The sequence below is a fragment of the Pangasianodon hypophthalmus genome, chromosome 30, assembly GCF_027358585.1.
Source record: "Pangasianodon hypophthalmus isolate fPanHyp1 chromosome 30, fPanHyp1.pri, whole genome shotgun sequence".
Classification (NCBI taxonomy): Eukaryota; Metazoa; Chordata; class Actinopteri; order Siluriformes; family Pangasiidae; genus Pangasianodon; species Pangasianodon hypophthalmus.
Window position 1 is genome coordinate 1,957,290 of NC_069739.1, and position 22,802 is coordinate 1,980,091.

Below are 22,802 nucleotides of genomic sequence, written 5' to 3' on the forward strand. Positions count from 1 at the left end.
AGATGATGTGTTCACACCATGTGTTCAATAAATGTGTCCTTATCCTGCATTAATCATCAGACCAGAAGGTGAACTTTCAGCCAGCGCCCATTTTACAACTTAAACAATCCAGCAAACATGAGTGAACTTGAACTCTTCAGCTCTTGTTAACATTCACCCACTGATAATTTATAATCTCATGAATATGAATGAATTGTCCATCAACATCTCTCATTTGATGGAGTGAGGAATTCTCTCTCAGATCTGAAGAAGAGACTTGAGGAATTCTGTGAGGAGGAATTCAGTAAAATCCCTCCACAAGGTAAGAGGAGCTGTTCCTGCTGGAGAAACACAGTGATGGACGTCTTTACTCGTTCAGTGACAGAGTGATGTCGAGGTGTCAGTCTTCGATCCTGAGCACCGAAGCTCTGCAAAACACTTGCCTGATTTGAGTCTTGATGGTGAAGTGCTGATGTGAGCTTGTGTTAGAGCTGAGAAACTCTGCACTCAGGACAGAAGTCTGACACGTGATCTAAACATATTTTTTATCTACACATGAACAATGATTTACATAAATGAGTTTTATCATTGGACCATTTTCTGTCTCCATAGTAGATGATGTTCAGATGATTTCACCCTCAGAGCCAAAGAGCAGAGACCAGTTTCTAAAATGTACATCTAAAACACACACACACACACACACACACACAAATATCCTGTCTTCCTTGATAACTGACTGATTTTACTTTGCCTTTAAAATAGGTGTACCAACACAGACAACTGTTTCACTCTTCACATAAATATATTATGTGAATTAAAGCCAAAATGTGTACATTTTATTTGAAAAATTTCTGACTCTGGATCCCAACATGGCACATTGTAACCTCATTCTGTCTGAGAAGAACAGAGCGGTGAGATACAGTGAGAGAGAGCAGCAGTACTCTGATCATCCAGAGAGATTTGATTACTAGCTTCAGGTGTTGTGTAAGGAGAGTGTGTGTGGACGCTGTTACTGGGAGGTGGAGTGGAGCGGTGATGGAGGCGTGTTCATATCAGTCTCATATAAAGACATCAGCAGGAAAGGAAAGGGTGATGAGTGTCTGTCTGGACGCAACAATCAGTCCTGGAGTCTGCGATGTTCTTCTTCTTCTCTCTGTTTCTGTCACAACAACATTAAGACTGATCTCAGAGTTCCATCATCCTCCAGAATAGGAGTGTATGTGGATCACAGTGCAGGAACTCTGTCCTTCTACAGCGTCTCTGACACGATGAAGCTCCTCCACAGAGTCCACACCACATTCACTCAGCCTCTGTACGCTGGGTTTGGGGTGTATAGAGGAATGTGAGGCTGTGTGATAGGTCTGTGGTGTTTTATAGACAGTAACAGGTCAATTAAAAATTCATGGCCATTTTTTTTCATTGATCCTCAAATGTGAAAAAACTTTAACATTATTTCATTAAAGCACTATATAGCAAAACACTGGGATCAGACGCAGTCTAGGATTATCATTTACACTGTTGTACACAATTTTAAAAAATAAAGATTAATAAAGAAAATAATGAAAAGGAAAAGTTGGTGAAAAGTATGCTGTATGGAGCTGAAAGTGTACAGGTAGACAGTATCAAGTAAAAAGCTTTAGTGGTGCGCACAGGTGACATCTGCTGGTGAAGAAGAGGTTCTGCAGACAAAAAGGACGCACTGCTACTGGATCTGAGAGCTTTTTAAATGTGATCCTTCATGCACATGAGTGAGAATAACTTTAGAAAACTTGTCTGTAATTTTGCTGATGTATGTCAGCTGGCAATAATTATATTTTTAAATAAAATATGCAGTATAAATAAACGCTTGACTTATTGATGTAACTGACCATCAGTAAAGCTGAACATGATCCGCTCACATGATACAATAATTTTGCCTATTGTGGTATTGAAATTATGAATTATATTAAGTCTGTATTCTTTCATAAAGATCTCTGAAACACAATATGCCATGGCCGAGGCTGGATTTTCTGTATTTCTCTGTTTCCCGTTTGTTTCCCTGTGTCTCCCCCTTCCTCGTGTCTCCAGTGTTTTCTCTTGTTTCTGTGTGTATGTGTGTGTGTGTGTGTGTGTGTGTGTGTCTGGGCTTAGCGCTGCTGTTCACACCTCTTCCTGATTGCTTCAGTGAATGCATCTGCTTCTCATCAATTCATCAGCCTGCAGTATATATAAACCCTGCTTCTTCAGCCACTCATCTCCGGATCGCTCCGGCTTCAGTACAGTAAATCAGAAGGCCTACCCGTGTTTATTTTCTGCCTCTATTTCCAGCGTTTCTTTTGTGCTTGACCTTACCACTCTCCTCTGTGTTTTTCTTTGTGCACCAGGTCCACAGTTCCCCCAGCCTACCTGCTCACTTCCTGCTACGTCCAGAGCAGCTTCGCCTTCCCCGTGGCTCTCCTACTAAGCACTCAACTCCCACACCACTGACCCGAGCGCGAGATGATAAGACTCTCTTGCTGGTTTAATGGTTTTGCACCTTCGTATATCTCAGAAGGTTGGACAGACTCTGCTCCAAAGCAGGGTTTAAAGTCAAGTGCTGGTTACATTTTGCAAGAATACATCAGTATTTCTAGTCGGAGATGCTTGATAATTATGATCAGGTGTTTCGTGTTAGTGTAACGCTGTCATTCTGCATAGTTTGGGTTCCACTTCTTACTTTTCAGTTCTAATCTAACACACCTTGCTCTAGAATTCAGACGCTGCACTAGACACTGAGTGGATGGAAGATTAGACGTTTAAACAGACATCCAGGGTAACGTCCCAAAACCCTGAGAAGGAGAAAAACTCCGACCACCAGCATGATCAAAGTCAGGGGAGGGGGTCACATGTCTAGTCAAGAAGGCACAACCAAGGATGTTCTTCCTGATGTAGGTACAATGTATCATAACCACTAATGGTTCTACAGAGCACCATCACAGATTGACATTACCATGTTGTTCTCCTACTCCTCTTCTCAGTCCAAAAAAGTATGACAATGGATAATCAGTACTGCTGAGAAGATCATCCACCCCATCAATGACGTGTTCACTGTCAGACCAAGGACATGTGGCCAGAAGATTGCTAATGACGTTACCCATCTGAGCAACAACCTGTTTCAAAAGCAATGACAAGGCCAGTGCTACCAAACCATATGCACCTGTTTGTCAGTCGCAAAGCTGCTTTTCTGTGTGCTATCAATCTTCTCAACAAAGACCTCTACAACCCTCCACAGTACTCGAGGGGTACCAGAGGGGTTTTTCTTTATAAAGAAGGAGTAGAGGTCGAGGTGGATTGGAGAGAATGAGAACATGTCTGTGAAGAATGAGGTTATGGTCGGCATCAGCGGTGTGACCTCACTGGAGAGGCCCAATGTCTGTTATACATTAAAAATTCTTCAGAACAAGGCTTAGTTCATGTATTTTTAAAATATTCACACAGACCTCAAAGGAGCTGCTAATCTATACAACTGTTCTTACACAAACAACTGCTGAAAACAGGGTTAATCTGCTCTCTAATGTGCTCTAAACAAAAAGGTGTACTAACTAATCACATTACCTCACATTCTATCATTAATAGTCATGGAGATTAGGTACACCATCCCTCTTTAAAGGCTGCACCTCCTCACACTTTAAAGCTCCACCCACTCTCTCTTTCACACTATAAACACAGAAGTGAAAGTTTTTTCCAAGAAAACAGTTGAGCTCTAAGTACCTCTCTCTCTCTCTCTCTCTCTCTCTCTCTCTCTCTCAGTGTGTGTGTGAGTTCAGGAAAATGGCCAAGGCCAGTATTTCAGTAGATCAGGACCAGTTCAGCTGTCCAGTGTGTCTGGATCTCCTGAAGGATCCGGTGGCTATCCCCTGTGGTCACAGTTTCTGTAAGGTGTGTATTAATGGCTGCTGGGATCAGGAGGATCAGAAGGGTGTCTACAGCTGTCCTCAGTGCAGAGACACTTTCACTCCAAGGCCTGTTCTACGCAGAAACACCATGCTGGCTGAAGTGGTGGAGAAACTGAAGAAGACTGAACTCCAAGCTGCTTCTCCTGCTCACTGTTACGCTGGACCTGGAGATGTGGAGTGTGATTTCTGCACCGAGAGAAAACGCAAAGCCGTTACACAACCTGATGATGCTTTTTAATCTTCATTTCCATTTTTCTCTCCACAGCTGCAGCAGTTCAGATCATTTCACTACCAGAGCCACAGAACAGAAGATTTTCTGAAATGTACGTCTAAAACACACACACACACACACACACAATATGTTTGTATTGTGAGATATCTGAGATATCTGCACAATCACACACCTCCCATAAATATATTCTGTGAATTAAACCCAAGTTCACATTGTTCAGTTTATTTTTTTCTTTTCTTTCAGATTTCTGTTATCTGACTCTGGATCCCAACACGGCACATCGCAACCTCAGACTATCTGAGAAGAACAGAGCAGTAACCCTCAGTGAGAGACAGCAGCAGTACTCTGATCATCCAGAGAGATTTGACTCCTTACTTCAGGTGTTGTGTAAGGAGAGTGTGTGTGGACGCTGTTACTGGGAGGTGGAGTGGAGACATGATGGAGGTGTGGACATCTCAGTCTCATATAAAGACATCAACAGGAAAGGACGGGGTGATGAGTGTCTGTTTGGACGCAACAATCAGTCCTGGAGTCTGGCATGTTCTTCTTCATCTCTCTCTTTCTATCATAAAAACATTGCCACTGAGCTCGGAGTTCCATCATCCTCCAGAATAGGAGTGACATGATGAAGCTCTGACACGATGAAGCTCCTCCAGAGTCCACACCACATTCACTCAGCCTCTATACGCTGGCTGTGGGGTTCACTGGTATGATTGTTATTCATTTGTGAAGTTCTGTGATGCAGAATAGAGTATCTGTGGTGTTTCATCGTGAGGAGTGCAGCCATGTTGTTCCTAATGAACTCCAAGAAACTTCAAGACTCTTCAGATTTCCAGAATAAACGTATAGCTATAAATTATTGCATTAATAATTATTGCACTGTATTAGTCCTAAATCCTGTTTTCCTGTAGCTTGCTTGAATAATAAATATAAATCGGTGGGGTAAAATAGAAAGAGATCTGTTATTATATTTTATAACGTCAGAAAGTTGTTTTTGTGACAGTATGAGACATAGTCAGTGAGGGACATTTGCAACACAGAGTTCCAATTGTATTCACAGTAGTTAAAAAAAAAAGAGAGAAGAGAAAAAGAAGAAAAAAACTCAATACTGTTGACTCTGTAGTTTAAAAAAAGGTCAATTATTGACCATGAATATGTAGGGAAACAGTTTAAAAAGAAGAACATGAAGTTAAAGGGATATTTATCATCAACCATTGTTGTGCTGTCATGTGATAAGTGTTAGAATTGTACTCTGTCTACACAGAAAAAGAAATGCTTATAGCTTACACTATGCTTTTTATTTTTAATTGACAGTAAGAGAATAAAGAGTTCATTTTCCACCACACTGATTCAGACTCAGAATTTCCTTCCTGTTTGTTTCAGCTCTCACTGAGCTGGGTTTCAGGAGGAACGTGAAGGAAGTGCGCGGCTGGCAGCTACGCTCATATTCCCTCCTCATCATACGACAAACACAAATCACCTCGAATCTAATCTAATCCAATCCTGACACGATCTGTTATAATATTTTATATAGTAATTTATATAAACTAATTCAATACTGCATATCTTTCTGTAAGGCGTCTGTTAATTTCATTAATGTCTATTCACATTTAATGTTTATTTTATTCATTATTGTTTTTCTATTTCTTTATTTGTTATTATTGTTTTTGTCTATATAACTTTTATACTCATTTCACGCCAATAAAGCACACTGTGAACTTCAACTTGCACTGTATTGTGTATGAAATAGCGTCTTCTACAGCTGGACTTCTGAACTGCACATCCTCTTCCTCTTAAATGATACTGAAGTGTGCTGTGAGGAAGGACACTCCAATAAAAGTGCTTTTTAACATACTGAAGTCGGCTCAAGTGTATTATTTTGTTATGTAAAAAGACAATCCATAGAAAAGCACTTAAACCGTTTTAGTACATTAGAGACGTACACTGCAATGAGTTTATTTTTCAACACACTAAAAGAGTAATTTACACGTATTTCAGTCCAAAATACTTGTGTATTAAAGTCCATTAATTGTATTAAAGTGTGTATGAAGTGTTAACACTAGATCTATAAACGGCACTAACGTGTCACTCAGGATCGCTATCAGGTCATGCTAAAGGAGCGCAGAATGTTTACATATGAAGAGACTTGATTGTATTTTTTGTTAGGATTGTTTTTATTGTATTTCTATTTAATACGGTATATAATTAATTAATTAATTAATTAATTTGCTTGTTTGTTTATATATTTTTATATGTATTTTATTTTCAGTGTAGGGATTTTGGTGTGAAAGCTTGTATACAAATATATATATAAAATTCAGTTGTTCTGAGAGTGCAATTTTGTAACTTTAACACTTATTCACTACACGTTGAGTTTCACTGCTGCTGAGGACGACCCCCACTCACAGCCTACAGATACGTGAGATTACTGTGGATGGTTCCGCTTAGAAACCATGAAGATGGCTTTGGACTTCATTAGTTTTGCAGCGTTGCTATGAGAGCTTTAGGACTGCAATTCCTACGAACAGTTTTGCACTCAAGTCTCCATCAGTGAACAGCTGATAACTTCAACAAAATAGACTTCATGCGTAAAGTATAATGAACTTTCCCGGGTACACAATTGCACTATTTGTCCATGTAGTACACAGTTATAGAAGAGATTTATTTATAATCGCACTATCCAGTGCACCCAGATGAGGATGTGTTCATTTTTGAGTCTGGTTCCTCTCAAGGTTTCTTCCTCATATTGTCTCGGGAAGTTTTTCCTCACCACCATCACCTCTGGCTCGCTCATTAGGAATAAATTCTTACTTTTAAAATTTATATCCTGGATTTCTCTATTTCTGTAAAGCTGCTTTGTGACAACGTCCATTGTTAAAAGCTCTATACAAATAAAACTGAATTGAACTAAAATTAAACTGAATTGAACTAAAATTAAACTGAATTGAATCTGACCAAAGCAGCAGATTGTAGATAAGCAGTAAAATCAGGAAGAATTCATTCTGGAAAGCTTTTTCTCATTCCCACCTGTTTCTCAGCTCTTTCTGCTGCGGCTGTGACGGTGTCGTGACCTTTGTGATTATCCATCATACACAAATAACAGATGCAGCTTTGATTTACTGGTGCATTTACATTTATTCGCTCCTGACACAAACGCATCTTGAAACCGAAAATGCGCACAGACAAAACGCTTTTACAATGTTGAAAAAAAGAAAGAGAGAAAAAAACAGTTACAAAATTTAAAAATAAAAAAGTACACGATCCTAAGTGTGAAGGAAAGTGGATCAGAAGTTTTGAAGATCCTCAGGATGCACAAAATTATTCCGGAAAAGATGATACGCCAAAAGCTGACCGCCGAAGATCATCATCACTAAACCTGAACCTGGAAAGAAACCGGGTTTGAGTGTGGTTTAGACGCTAAATTCAGTTTTAATTTTGTCTTTTTAATCGATTAAAAGTGAACCTCTGGAGTGAGGAACGTGAAATGAGTGCTGTTTACTCACCGAGAGCGATCCACCAGTGTTCTGTGGAAGGGAAATCAGCCATGACTGAAACACAACCGGAAACACAAACACTTATTTACATCCTCATATATCAAATGTGTCGTAGCCGTGAATCTCCACAACTCCTATTATAACCTTAATGATCTTTAGATGAGGACTGAAATATAGATATTAATGTGAGTCCAAGAATTGATAACTGTTACATAGGCCTGGCTTATATTTATATATTTTATTTATTTATTTTATCTAAAATAATCCACTTCGAGATGGTAACAGTAACTCTGCTTCATCACACCACCATGGTGTTGATTATTTTCCTAGAACAGCACACCCCAAGTGTTTTATTTCTTAAATATCACCAGGTCTATACAGTAATTACTTAATAGCAATTTACCAATGATTACAATTATTAATTTATTAATGAATGATATTTTTATCTGTTTAAAGTTGCATTTAATGTTGTGGTACGTCAGTGAAACAAACACTTCACCTAAGTTATAGCAGCCATAAACGGTCGTTTCCTCACCAGCCTCTCTTTTATTCTCTCGCGAGATGTTAATAAGACAAAAAAAAAAAAAAAATCCCTGTGATTTGCAGCTGCACTGCGTTCAGAGCTGCTGCTATAGAAAATGAATCAACCCCTTCTGACCAATCAGAATGCAGAATTCAGCAGCACTGTGGTATGAAATGATATAGATAACGATGAAAATTAAACCTTTTTTTGGATATTGATAATTCACGTTTGAAATTTTTTAAATAAAATAAAAAGTTCCTCAGATAAACGTAGAGGTTGGCGTGGCGTCTTTCAGTGGAATAGGACTGAAATCTTTAAACGCGATCGTCTCCCTTTTCACATTTGTGAGACTCTAAAGTGTCAGAACTTCACTTCTGGTTGAGAAACAGAAGCATATTTCAGTTGAGAAAATGTCAGGATGATGGGATTTTAGCAGTTGCATTACGTTTGGAGGGGGTGTGTGGAGGTTATCTGACAGTTTAAAGGGGTCTCTGGCTACAGAGCGTTCTGTACCAGCGACCGTGAGGCCGATGTGGAGGAGTGTGACGGTGATGGCGTAGTCCCACACACACTCCTCCACGATCCAGGCGAACACGAGTCCTCCCACGATGTACGTCACCTCCGTCGAGATCACGCTCACTGCACGAGAAACAGATGCACAGTCACAAAAGCCATGAAAGCAGAATTTCACAAAATCCTCAGCTATAGAAATAGCGAAAGCCAGAGCCTTTGTGTTTATGCCATACAAATCCTGCACCTTTTCATACACAGTCCTGACTTTTAGTCTGTAAATCTCGCTTGTGTAAAAGAGTGAATGCATCTCACGGTTCATGCGTTTAAAAAAAACCATCTTCTCATCTAGGGACAGTTTGGAATTTTCTCATCAAATTTTATTTATTAGCATTAAATGGCAGGATCTGATCCTAGATCAGCACTCGCAGGTGGAGCTTCAGTTCAAATATTATATTCAAATACTATACTACTGTTCAAATATTTACATAATCGAAGCGAAAAGAGACATTTCCTAAAGGTTTTGGCCAAATAATAATAAAAAAACAACAACTTTGAATAATGGCATAAGTGAATTGAAGAAAAATTTAAACCAACTTTACATAACTTTTTATATAAATCATTAAAAAAATAATAATAAACATTGCACAATTCTGTGTAAATTAGGAGCTGATTATGTATTCAGTATTCATCACAATACGATGACACAATATCTGATTTTTTTTTTTTTAAAGGCTTGAATTAATCTTACCTAAATATTTCGGGCTGTTCCATGAAGGCTGGATTTTGTAGTTGAAAGGTGCTAATAAGCCGTCCACCTCGTCTACCCTGATACAACACACAAATACACACAAATACACACTGACACTGACATTTTAACATCGACTGTGTTAAAAAAAGAAACAGAAATGCAAATGTGGTGACGAATGAACAATCTTATATACAACCTTATCTTATCTACCCAAATCGCACTTTAACAAGACCATGTAGCTCATTTTTCAATAAATAATGTTGCTAAAACAACCATGGTAGCCTGTATTTGGAGCTTATCTGCACCATGGCTAAGAATTAATGAAAGTTAAAAATGGTCAGATAACATGAACTTTAATTTTAAGGATCAGTGAAAAAAAATCTAATTTATGCAACATCTCCTTTGCTCCGTGTAGCTGCTCAGCCCGATGAAGTTGCACTGGAACTACGTAGCTCATGTGGAAAATGGAAGTCTATGGCACCGAAAACCTTAAGCAGTATTTGCTTTAAATGACGCCATCAAGCTCTACAGTCTCTTCTTTATTAGAAGATTATGTTAAAGAAAAAAATCAGCTTTATCATCTGCATCATCAAATAGTGCTATAGTAGGAAAAAGTTTCTGGTTCTCCAAGATGGCCGCCAATATAACTAATGTTCTACTGAAGTTTAGTTTTTGTTTATAGATGACAGGAAGTGACGTCACTGGAGAAGTGCAAGCGGAACAAATTTGCAGAAAAAGTTTGGGTGAGAAAGATTTCCATTACCAATTAGCGACATTAGCATGGCTCAAAAGGTTGGCAGGTTTCAATGTCCAATCTAAGTTAAGTCAAAAACAGTACAAATTGAACTGAAGCCCAAAAAAGCTCAGGTATTGGAAAAGGTAGATGCTTTTTTCTTCTTTTACTCAGCCTTTGTGTCGGAAACATGTTCACTGTGGTGCGCACGCATTTCTGACGTACAGACATTATCCATTACCCACTCCATAACCCAATCCCCCTTTCCCTCTTCCAGTTTTCTCAATATAGCTCACAATTAAAATGGTTGTGTACATCATACTATACACTATGTGCACTTACACTTTCCCTTTGTTTGCCTTTGTGACCCCTGAAATAAGTCACCTGCAGGCCTCACCCACACACATGTTCCAAAACTAGCCTACATTCGTGTAAAAACCGTGACTTTGGCAACCCTGGTTTCAGCTCCAGTGCAAAACTAAATAAGACACCAAACTTGTGTCTTTAACAAACACGTGCTTTACCACAGCTGAAGTGTGTAACATGAAATCTTTTACCTTTGAGAAGCCACGAGGGATTGAGCTCATGCTACAGGAAGCCAAAGCCACACACACACACACACACACAACCACACACAGTGTATAAGACTTACTTCAGGATGCCGATGCACACACTAACGCTGATGTAGTAAAGCGAGTAGAAACACACCACACACATTAACAAGTTCTGAAGAACGACCTGGCAAATGAAACAGCACAAATTAATACAGCATCGTGCTGAGAACCGGTGACTTTTATAGATATTTATGTGTCGAGAATGAGTACAAAGAATGAGTAAATGATTCGGGGTTGGCAGCTGCCACTGGCTACATGCTTTTCATTTCCTTCACATACAAATAAAACATTTCATTCAACACGTTTCTATAAAGAGAATATAAAAAAAATCATTGCCATTGTGACAAGAAATCCAGACACATATCCCATGACTCTTTTTAGTGAGTCAAATCATTTGGCTCAGCTCAGAGTCGATTCTTTCGGCTCACAATCAGCTGTCTGTATTTTTGTTTTGTTTTTTTCTTTTTTCTAAAAGTCTAGTGATTATTTTTTGTTGGCTGAAATTATTTCATTAAACCTTACTTTACTATCTAATTAACAAAATAATTGGAATCTTAACTGCTTAAAAAAAAGGTTTCTACATACAGTATATGAGATTCAGCTCAAAGCGTTCAGCTCAAAGATTCGCCTGATCGACGAAATGACATCACAACTTTACACACGATGCATTTGTGTCACAGGAAGTCAGTGATTCCTGATTTGGCCTTCTGTTTTCTTTGCCCTAGTTTTGCTAAATGTTCTACACACACCCTACGTGGATTACTGAAGGTGCTGCAAGAATAAATATATCAATAAGTGCTGCTTTTTATTTACTCATCCACCCAAACTCTCCATCTAACCAAACTTATACAATAATCCATGAATGAATTTTCTCATGCTGGACTCTGAAACTCTGTGGCCGTGCTATTAGACCATTTTATCCTGCTGTGGATCTCCTGAAGCCGAGATGAGGAGCTTTACCCGTGTGTCGCTGAGCTTGGTGTTGATTGACAGCTTGCAGTGGCGCTTGATCTGAGGCGTCGCACAGCACCGGCAGCAGTAATCCCACAACATGAAGAGCAGACGCTTTCTGTTTTAACATCCAGCATACACACACACAAACACACACACACACCATCACAAAACAACCACTGCTAGCAATGCAGTGCTATGCTAACTCTGTGTGTCTATGAGGACAGGTTTTAATGGGATTAGCAACATGCTTATACGTTTGCTTCAACCTGAGCCGGATTAAACCCACAGCGAAGGCCTGAGATGGACAAAACCAGGCATGATTACATGTCATGTTAGCACTGTACACGCTGTACAGGGTGTTAGCATGACTGAAACCTGTAGTGTTTATTGAAATAAACATCACAGAAGGACTAAAATAACCCTGTTCAGGCCTGTTTTTAGAGCCAGAACTGAGATTCCAGTGTTTCTGCACATGTGTGATGTCATTTCCTGTTCCTTTCAGTGAGCCTGGGATTTAGTTAATCCTGACGCTGTGCTGTCTTTAAGCCCATTCAAGATGAACTGTTCTCCTTTTTTTGACTAGGAAAAGAGAACATTTCTTTTTAAAATCAAGTCAATTTTAAAAAGAGCTCTATTTTTTTTTTCTTTTTTAATATTTGGTCCTGTTCAATTCTCCTCGATCATTCAGACCTCCACATTTTGACTGAAATGCCTACTTAGGATGTGTTAAAGCTATAATCAGCGATTTTGCTGAATCTCAGAATGCAAATGTGGAGCTTCCTTCAAAGCTAAACATGCTACTAGATATGTTTTATCTGCAAACGATTCTGCCTCTTTTTGAACGAATCACTAAAGGAGATTGAATCAGTATCATTCATGCAGTGAGTGATTCATTTTGTTCCGTCGCTGATGATGGCCTTCGCAGTTACACACTACAGATTACAGTGTGGAAGCCAAAGCTACATTGCACATACATCCAAAACTGACTTCAGATGATTATCAGAGAGTTTTTACATAAGTTAACGTTATGTGTTTACATGTCGTTGTTTCTGTAATGTGCATGAATTGAACTGATCCACCCTCTTGATTCAGTGAATCCTTTTGGTCATGGATAGCATTGTTTTTTTTTTTTTTAAACAAACTTGGGTGTTACAGCTATTATAGTATGTAGTATGCAAATTAGCCGAGATTCTAGTATTATAAAAATGTGTGGTCATTTATAATAGCTGTAACACCCAAGTTTGTTTAAAAAAAAAAAAAACAATGCTATCCATGACCAAAAGGATTCACTGAATCAAGAGGGTGGATCACACCTTCTGATCACTAGTCTACATAAAAGAGCTAGAAGAGACCACTTTCTAAAACTGCACATTGCACCTTTAATATTTGTGCTCTATCCGATTTTTGAAATATTTGACTCCGAAGATGATGATGATGATGATGATGATGATGATTATTTTTTCGGAACACAAGATTTGCATCCTTGTTTGTGACAAGGTTTGTGTCACAAACTCATCTTAGTCACCAAAATATTAAACTTTTTTTAATATTAAATATTAAAAAAAAATATTGGTGTAGTTTGTAATAAAATAATAATCCAAGTGATAATGTGTTAGAGTGATTTTATCATGGTAAGAGTGTCCTTAGGCACGAATCGAACCTCAGTCAGCGTGAGTACATTACTGTAACACACAGCCTAGAGTGATTATTGCTTTACCAAAATGGTGGAATAAACAATATGAGAAAATACACCAGTGTTTTTTTAACAACAACAAAAATAATAATAAGAAGAAGAACAACAACAACAATAACTATAATAAGAGGAACAGCAACAACAACAAAAATAATAATAACAATAACAGCAACAATATCAACAACTACAATACGAAGAACAAAAACAACAACAGCAATAATAATAATAATAATAATAATAATAATAATAATAATAATAAAGAAAAGTACTGATATTTGCAATAAACAGTTCTTCCACCCTGCAGTGTGATCCACTAACAGTGAGCCTAACATTAATTCATTTATTATTAATAATATTTGCAATAAATAATGTTGTATTTGCATTTGGTCAGACTGGAGCTAACAGTGTAACATGTTTACACCTTTAATACACAATATAACTGTTACACAGCTCAGCCAATCAGATTTCAGAACCGTTTTATAAAATTTATTTCATAATGCAATCTGATATTATTTTTATTCTGTGGAGCTCAAACTGCTGTTTCTTCTTCTTATTATTATTATTTTAATAAGTGAAGCACACAGTGTTGTCCCTATGGACGCCACTGAGTTAGTAAATGCGTAAATGTGTAAGATTTCTTCTGATTTTGGATCAAACTTTGGAATATTGGCGTCTTGTACAGCAGCAGCGGCAGCAGCACTAGTTCCAGCAGTGGCGTACTGCGCATGCGCACTGTGTCCGCTGCCTGGGCAACTGGGCATTAGTCGTGGGAGAATTTAGGTAAGAGACAAATTAAAACTAGAATAAAAGTGTTTGAGCTGCTCGTTAGGCTTCTTAGCGGGATGATGCACTAGTGTGCGCCGTGCTGCACTTTTATCTGCTTTGTATCGCGACGCATTTCGACTTCAACTTGGCTAGAAAAGTGCAAAACGCCCTGCGCGCGAGGCAGGAAGAGCTTCAGTGTGAATAAAACGCTTCAATGCAACTAGATTACAGTTAAACCGGAAACGCAGCGCGAGCCGACGAGATGAATATTAGAGCATTGGGATATAACATTGTGAGTGTGTGTGTGCTGGAGTGTGTGTGTGTTGGAGAGTGTGTGTGTTGTGTGTTGCACTCTTTATGGGGAAATAATGGAAAAGCTTTTATTCTCTGTGTCATGAAGCTGATCATGAGAGACACACACGGAAATGAGGAGAGAGAGAGAGGAGTGTGTGTGTGTGTGTGTGTGTGTGTGCATGATGCCACTGGCTTGGAGTTGCACTGAGAGTTGGAGCAGTGGAAGCTTGCAGCCTGAGAGTTAGACAGAATTAATTCCTGCTCCGCCATTTTGAGGGTTTTTTTTTTTTTTTTTTTTTTTTTTTTTTTTTTTTGGCTTTATAAATATAGATGAGACATATATCTCAGAAATATATCTGGATTTCTAATGAGAGAAAAGTGCACCCACGGGCTGTATGCATTCATTACTGAAGAGGGAAAGAAGTGGATTATTCTAATAATGATTCAGAAATTAATCAACACCCAGATGCCTTATTTCACACTTCAGCTCAGGACTGATTGATTATTGATTGATTGATTGATTGATTGATTGAACATCGGAATTTAACATTCCTGTTTTTATTCAGAATGCATCTATACAAGAGGAAAAGCTGTAAAAACACCTCACAAATCTGAGCTTCATTAGACTTCCCTGTACAGCTCACACACCTAATAACTGCCTTCCACACACAGCTCACTTTTCTATTCCAGCCAGCTGTGATTCCAGCTGTGATTCTCCTCAAACTGACTCAAATCCTCAGGATCCAGTCAGGTGTACGAGCAGCATGATTATTAAACACTTCCCAGCTTCACCCAGCTGCTGTGCTCTTCTGGAAATGAAATCAAACAGCAATGCAACATTTCACTCAGTAAATAAACCTCAGAATACTGCATTGTCTCAGAAATGAATAAATCTGAGATTTCTTTCATCTTTTTTCATTTTTTCATTGTTTAAACGAAGAATAAAAGTTTCAAATTTGGAAGTGGAAGAAACAGCGACCTCTGTAGGCATAATAATAATAATACTTTTTAAAATTATTATTATTATTATTATTATTATTATTATTATTATTATTATTATTATTATTATTATTATTTCTAATTCTTCATTATAGTATATTTGACTGCAGATACACATTTATTTATACACGTCCTTATTTAAATATAATTTTTCAAAGAATATAATTTGTACATTTTTAATAATATAATTTACACCTTTATTCATATACATTTCATTTCTGTCAGTTCTATCAATCATGTTCATTCATACATATTACTGTGCCATAATGCAGACTTCATGTGAAGTCTAAGTGAAAGTGGTTGAGTTTATAATCGAATTCTTTTCGAGCTTACGGTTTTAAAAAGAGCTTTTGGTGTGTGTTTCTGTGTCGTAAGATGGAGGAGTTAGAAACACTGGGTTAAAGTGTAACACACTTTAACGTGTAAGTTTGGCTAAAGGTCACTTGTGGTAATTCCTTCCTTAAGAATCATTGTTTATGTGTCTCGTGTAAAAACTGACTGTAAAGTTTGTAGATTTGCTTCCCAAGTCGCTGACTGTAGCTTTAAGTGGCCTACAGTTTATGTGTATGTTTACAGTTTGTTTACAGTTTACGTTTATAGTTTATGTTCACAGTTTACAGTATATGTTTACTGTTTACAGTTCACAGTTTATGTTTACAGTTTATGTTTACAGTTTGCAGTATATGTTTACTGTTTACAGTTCACAGTTCATGTTTACAGTTTATGTTTACAGTACACAGTTTACAGATTATGTTTACTGTTTGTTTACAGTCTACAGTTTATTTTTTCAGTTTATGTTTACTGTTTATGTTTACAGTCGACAGGTTGTTTACAGTTTTTGTTTACAGTCTACAGTTTATGTTTACAGTTTATGCTTATAGTTTATGTTTACAGTTTACAGTTTATGTTTACAGTTTGTTTACAATCTACAGTACATGTTTACAATTCACAGTTTATGTTTACAGTTTATGTTTACTGTTTGTTTACAATCTCTGTTTACTGTTTGTTTACAGTCTACAGTACATGTTTACAATTCACAGTTTATGTTTACGGTTTATGTTTACACCTTACAATTTATGTATACAGTTTATGTTGATATTTACAGTTTATGTTTCTATGTTTGTGTCTGTTTCAGATCTCAGTGTTTCTCTGTCATGGACGGATCGACCCCTGAGTTTGACATGTACGGGGCGATGGAGTGGAACGACGGCGTGGGAACACTCCCCGGCAGCCAGCTCAAGGTCTGTGCTCAGGACCCATGATGCAATGCTTCTCCTGTTGGTAAATGTTAGTAAAGTGATAAGTGATAGTAAAGTAAAGAGAGTTTTTGGGCAGGATTTGTGGTCCTGAGATAAAGTCTTATTCAGAAGGGAGCATTAGGACACATGTCTTGTAAGGATCCTTATGTTGAACGGATTTGAAGGAGGAATCTTTTAATACTGTTGTTCTTTTCCTCAGTTTCGTGTAAACGAATTTGGGGTTCTGGAGGTTATAACAGACGCCGGAGATGAGGAAGGGGTTAAGAAGGCTCATGCTACCACCACATGGAGTGTCCCCACAGCACAGGAGGGCAAGTACACACATACACTCACACACACTCACACATATGGTACTTCAAAATGCAGACAATCATGAACACCGCAGCACACTAAATTTTATATATACATAAATGTAACAGTACACACACACACATTCAGACTTTCTGACTGTTTTTTTTTTTTTGTCCACAGCTCTGTCAGTTGAGATGCACTGTGGTCGTGTGAATGTCTGCAGTAACAGGAAGGACTCAGCTCCCCACTTCCTGCCTGATGGACGTCACTGCACCAACGGCTGCCTCCACCTAGAGCAGAAGGAGTGAGTGACCCATGAGATACATTAAATATGATACAAACCGTTGCTAAACATTTCACTAAACCTCCACCAAACACTCCCTGAACATTTTCAGAACTCCAACCAAACCTTCACCAAATGTTTTCAGAACACCACCCAAGCCTTCACTAAACATTCTCAGAACTTTCATCAAACCTTCACCTAACATTCTTTAAACCTAACATTAACGTTGGATGCACATTCTCCAGCTGCTGCACTCATTTCCCAATCTCCATTCTTTCATCATTCACCAAACATTCTCTCACCAACATTCCCATTCTAAACATTATCCAAACCTTTACCAAACACTTCCCAAAAAATTTCACCAAACATTCTCAGAACTCCCAACAAACTACAACAGAACCTCCACCAATCCTCCTCAAAGAATTCTCAGCCCTTCACCAAACTTTACCAAGTATTTCCCAAAAATTCAACAAACTGTAAGAGTCTCCACTGAACCTTCAGCCAACATTCTCTGAGGTTCCACTAAATCTTTACCAAACATTTCCCAACAACTGGCTTAACGTGACCCAACTCCAACATCCACTTGTCCAAAAACACTCTAAAACGTCATCAAAAAATTCTACCTTCCTCAAACATTTGCTGACATTCCCTTAACTAGCAATAACAACATTAATTAAATGTTTTATAATTTCAATATTCCATATTTATTCATGAAATCTTTCAGACTAGTTTAAGCCAGTGAGGCATCACTCCTTCCTCTCCCTCTCCCTGCAGAAAGAGTAAGACTGGGAAAGAAGATTCCCGAATGAACGGTGAGGTCACTCGGGTCAGCAGGAAGAGACCACACCCAGCCAAGAGAGCGGAGGAAGAGGTGGAAGAAGTGACGGAGGTGGTGGAGGACGACGATGAAGACTACGTCAGTTCTCTTTTTCCCCTTTCCTTCAGTATTTCTTCTGTCTCTTTTTTAATGCAAATTAATTAATCGTGAGGTAGGCAAGGAGGCCACACCTCCATTACTGAGACTGACAGGTACATAGGCCACGCCCCCTTCTCTGACACTGACAGGTATGGAGGCCACACCTCCTTTACTGAGAGTGACAGGTACGGAGGCCACACCTCCTTCACTGGGACTGACAAACAGATCGTACATGGGATTGTGGGCGGTTCTTTAAGTCTATATATGGACATTTGCAAGTAGGAAGAAGGAACTCATTAACATTCATATATGCTGAATATTTTCAGAAATTTTGTTAACCAGCCAGCTGGATTTTTTAAGTCTTATTTATGAATAGATTTGTGTGTGTGTGTGTTTGTGTGTGTGTGTGTGTAAAACAGGAAGAGAAAGAGGGCCGGCGGCCGACTCGAGGAGGTCCACGGGGTCGCAGAAAGCGCAGGGGAGACGCAGCTCTACTCAGACAGCGTAAGTCCTCACATATTTAACACCATAAACTTTATAAAACATGTGTCTTGTGATTAAATCATCGTGAGTGAATTAATTTCAGAGTGCAGTCTGTTCAATGTGTGACAACTTTGTTTTATGCTTTTAATAAACTGTTATTGCATCATAAAATTTAAGAGCCAATCAGGGTTCAATATGCAAATGACGCGAGAGTTTCATCGGTTCAGTATCTTAGTCTGTTGTGTAATTTTTTTAAACCACAGCTTCTAACAATTTCTTATTTAACACTAGAAAACATAAGGTTCTGCATAACATAATCTTTCTGCCTTTAGCTCCTCCGAGCACAGCCAGCTGTCTTTTACTTGACTTTAGTGATGTTATAAGCCATGCACGAATGAATAATACGGTTTAATCCAAGTGTTTTGCTTTTTCTTTGCTAGTGGTTTCATACGGAGGGAAGAAGAAATCCTGGAGCTGGGCTTCGTACCTGGAGCAGGAGAAAGCCATTGCAGCTCCCAGCAAACTATTTAAGGAGGTGAGAGAGCAGGACTCGCACAGCAGCTGCTGCGGAGCTCATCCACTGCTGAAGGGGTGGATATGGAATGGGTTGTTGTTTTGCTTTCTGTGAACTAAAGATAACTGCAAAGCTACTGCATCGATTGCACTGTAATATATAATGTTTTCTGCATGTAATAAATAGTGTTTTTCTTTCTGCTCCCCTGAAAAAAAATTACCAACCATATTACTTTGTTTTTGAACAATGCTGTCTTGATATCTTTACATCGTTGCGATTTTGCAGGAAAGTGGAAAAAGGTTTTTAAGCGCTGCTGGTTGCTGAGTTTAATCATCTACCACACATATCTATTTTAAACACACCTAAAATCAAGAACTGAAAGTTAAAGTTTAGATTTCTCGCAGATCTCCAGTGTGACATTAAGCTCTAAGACATCTTCGATAACCTTCTTTTCTCGTATTTACCAAGGGTGCCAATAATTCTGGAGCTGGCTGTATATATGAATGAATGCATTTATATGTATATAATGTATGTTTATATGCTGTGTGTGTGTGTGTGTGTGTTGCAGCACCAGTCCTTCCCTCAGAGTAAGAGCGGGTTCAGAGTGGGTATGAGGCTGGAGGGCATCGACCCCCTACACCCCTCCATGTACTGCGTCCTCTCCGTCGCCGAGGTAACCACCTGACGTCATTAACACGTGTCTGATTACAGACAGCCACAAACACTTTACTTCAAGAGTATCCTGTCACTATCATTTCAGGATTAAATACTGAATGTATTTGGGCCTAAATAAATATATAATTTATTTCTATAAGGTTTCAATATTATCAAAATCTGCTTTCTGTGTTTGTGGCTGATTTGACCACCACGTCTTATTTAACATTTCTGGAAGGAGTCTCCAGTGTCAGCAGTCTGTAACCGTCAGAGATCAAGCTGTAACTTGACTTCTTCAGGACAGAGGAGTTTACACTTTACAGGTTTCTCGGTAACATGGCAAGCTGTGTGTAAGAGAGAGAGAAAAGAGAGGCTGGTGAGGGAAAGACCGTTTATTGCTGCTATATTGTGAGTGAGAACAGGAAGTAACTCCTTTCATGGACGTTCCACAACATTAAGTATAACTATAAATGGATAAAAAGTATGACATGCCACTCTTTAATAAATGGCTGTGGTATAAGAGGAATAAAGTGCTTTTGGACATGTTTTTATTGGAAAATAATCACCATCGGAACTAAACCCCGAGTGCTGGATTCCTTACTTATGAACATTGTGTTGTGTTTTACGCAGGTTTCCGGATACAGAATGCGACTGCACTTTGATAATTACTCAGACTGCTATGACTTCTGGGTAAACTGCAACTCTCCTGATATTCACCCCGTGGGCTGGTGTGAGAAAACAGGACACAAGCTGCATCCACCTAAAGGTACGATACAATACCACAAGCACACAGGACAGTATCAGTGAACACACAACTACACACCGAGTCTATGGGAATCACAGTATAATAAACACCAGGGCCGTTTCTGAAGCCTAGCCAGGAACTTAATCAGAATCCAAAAATAATTCGTAAGTAGCACCTGAACTTGACCTCTAGAGCATTAGGCTAGTTCGCGTGGTGAAAGGTTTGAACTCCAAAATCATTTCTTCACTGGTTGTGATCATGTGAGCTGCTGTATTCTGATTCACGTTTCGAGCAACGGAGTGGTGATTATCTTTAAAATCAACAGGCTGCTGTTGTCATAGCTCACAGTAACGAGCTAGCAACTTAACGCCTAACATTTCTCACTCCAGACACTAGCTAGCTACTTTTTCAGTTCAGTTACATCAACAAGCAGAAGCAAGATAATCCAATTAATTCGCATTATTTTCTTCTGTTCTTTTGTCCGTTTCTCCTGTTCTGCTTTTTTCCTTTTTTGAGTTTTTCCAACTCAGCTAGATCCTAAACGCTTCATGATTGCTGCTTCTTTCTGATCTCCGGACGTTATTTACATGAATTACCTCATTTAGTTAAGTAAATTGCAGTTTCTATTCCTTTCACACCTCAGGTACTTCCCCCTGAGACAGCCTGATGCATGCGTCTTTTCACCAGGTGGTAGTAACGTCTGCTTTTCTGCATATCTTTGTTAAAAGTCATGGCGCCCCCTGGTGGTCGGGGGGGGCCGTAAGTGACCGCTTTCAGTGAGAAAAAGCCCTGATAAACTACACAACACACTAACCACACAGGACAACACAATGCAGGACAACTACACACTAAGGACACTGTCGTGTGAATAAGGACACTTATTAATGTGTCTTTATTAATAATAATTACTGATGATTTTAAATTAAACAGAAGTTATTTTACGTGCACAAAGCTGCCAGATCATGTTTCCACTCATATGGAATACATTTAAATATAAGTATAAATGACAGGTTTAGGAAATGTGTGATGTTTTAAGAGGAGCTCCTCCTCCAGGATCGTGCGCTCTGCAGGCTGTAAATATTTTTACTGTGTTTGCAGGGATGAAGAGTGAAGCGTTCAGCTGGTGTTCGTATCTAAAGACGAATAAACTGCAGGCAGCCCCCAAGTCTCTGTTCCACAACCACAACACGGTGAGTGGATTTGTTTCTCACACTGACTCTCTGTAGGATTTTCGATATCACAAGAGCGAGTGGTTGAATGTTTGTAGGATTTATATGGAGTTATCATTATAACCAGCAGATGATCTGATGTTTGGAATTGATGCAAACAGGGTCAAGGTCACAGCAAGGTCAAACATCTGAAAGCATTTTTCTTCAATAGCATATTGTTTGAAGAATTATTTTAAGGGTATTTGAGGCATACATGTTAGTAATGAAAAGGTTTAGACTTGTTGGCGGCGGAGGCGTCCCTGTTCATCTTCAACCTTTCTACCTGTGACCCTGCTGTCTTTCACGATTACACACTTCTCACTACCGCTTCCCACATTCCTGATTAAAACACAAGGGTGAGTGTGTGTTCTCAGTAGCTGTCTCTAACCTGTAGAACACACTACCTTTTAGAGTAAGATCTTCTTCAGCTAGTGATGAATTTAACCCTTGCTTTAAGACCCATCTTTACTCCCTGGCACATGACTGTATCGAACTATATCGAATTTTATTAAAGGGAATTATACTTTGTATATTTTATTAGCTTTTATTGTGCTTTTGTTTTGTCTTGTGCTGTAATGTTGATGTGTCTTTTTAATCTCGATTCCTCTCAGCTGTTCAGCACGTTGGTCAACTTCAGCTGTTTTAGATGTGCTCTAGAAATAAACTGAATTGAATTAATAAAAAAAAAAACAAGGTAGGAGATGGCGGTGTGCGTGGACTCAGCGGCTCGGTGCTCCCGTAAAAGTTCTTCTTTACTGTTTGTGTTGCTTATTAAAGTGCTAACTACCCACAATAAAAAATAAATAAATAAATAAATAAATAAAAGCTGGAATTTCCAGCGACATGAAGCAAAGCGAGTGTTAGCACTGTGGCGTAGATGAGGTGAGTGACGCACTAAAGTTACGTTTCTGTGTTTTTTGCTTCCACGTATTTGCTACTGCTCACATCTCCTGAAATAAACAGAACAGCATTTTCACCGCTCTATTTCAGTTTT

General features: G+C 38.7%; 2 protein-coding genes and 1 pseudogene across 6 annotated transcripts in view; 2 read left to right on the forward strand and 1 right to left on the reverse strand.

Annotated features, from left to right (window-relative positions):
- The first annotated feature begins 382 nt into the window (after nt 1-382).
- Nucleotides 383-1,676, forward strand: LOC113537095 (tripartite motif-containing protein 16-like; annotated as a pseudogene).
- A 5,554-nt stretch (nt 1,677-7,230) lies between these two features.
- tmem244 (transmembrane protein 244) lies at nt 7,231-11,977 on the reverse strand. The gene is made up of 6 exons (XM_026931319.3): nt 11,711-11,977; nt 10,789-10,874; nt 9,404-9,480; nt 8,656-8,781; nt 7,629-7,673; nt 7,231-7,507 (listed from the first exon to the last, which is right to left on the reverse strand). The coding sequence occupies exons 1-6, from the start codon at nt 11,801-11,803 to the stop codon at nt 7,410-7,412; spliced, it is 525 nt and encodes a 174-aa protein (XP_026787120.1). The 5' UTR covers nt 11,804-11,977; the 3' UTR covers nt 7,231-7,409.
- A 2,123-nt stretch (nt 11,978-14,100) lies between these two features.
- The window catches only part of l3mbtl3 (L3MBTL histone methyl-lysine binding protein 3), a 28,910-nt gene continuing 20,208 nt past the window's right edge, over nt 14,101-22,802 (forward strand). For 4 of the 5 annotated variants that reach the window (XR_004577606.2, XR_008301295.1, XM_034301950.2 and 1 more), the window contains exons 1-10: nt 14,101-14,177; nt 16,591-16,696; nt 16,914-17,025; nt 17,186-17,309; nt 18,063-18,204; nt 18,624-18,708; nt 19,128-19,222; nt 19,770-19,874; nt 20,486-20,621; nt 21,699-21,790. Coding sequence is in view for 3 of the 5 variants with exons in the window: in XM_034301950.2 (XP_034157841.1) it covers nt 16,610-16,696; nt 16,914-17,025; nt 17,186-17,309; nt 18,063-18,204; nt 18,624-18,708; nt 19,128-19,222; nt 19,770-19,874; nt 20,486-20,621; nt 21,699-21,790 (978 nt within the window). In the remaining 2 variants the exon portion in view is untranslated. Of the gene's footprint in view, nt 14,455-16,590; nt 16,697-16,913; nt 17,026-17,185; nt 17,310-18,062; nt 18,205-18,623; nt 18,709-19,127; nt 19,223-19,769; nt 19,875-20,485; nt 20,622-21,698; nt 21,791-22,802 lie in introns of all 5 variants that reach the window. The other variant, XM_034301951.2, reaches the window with a different exon arrangement.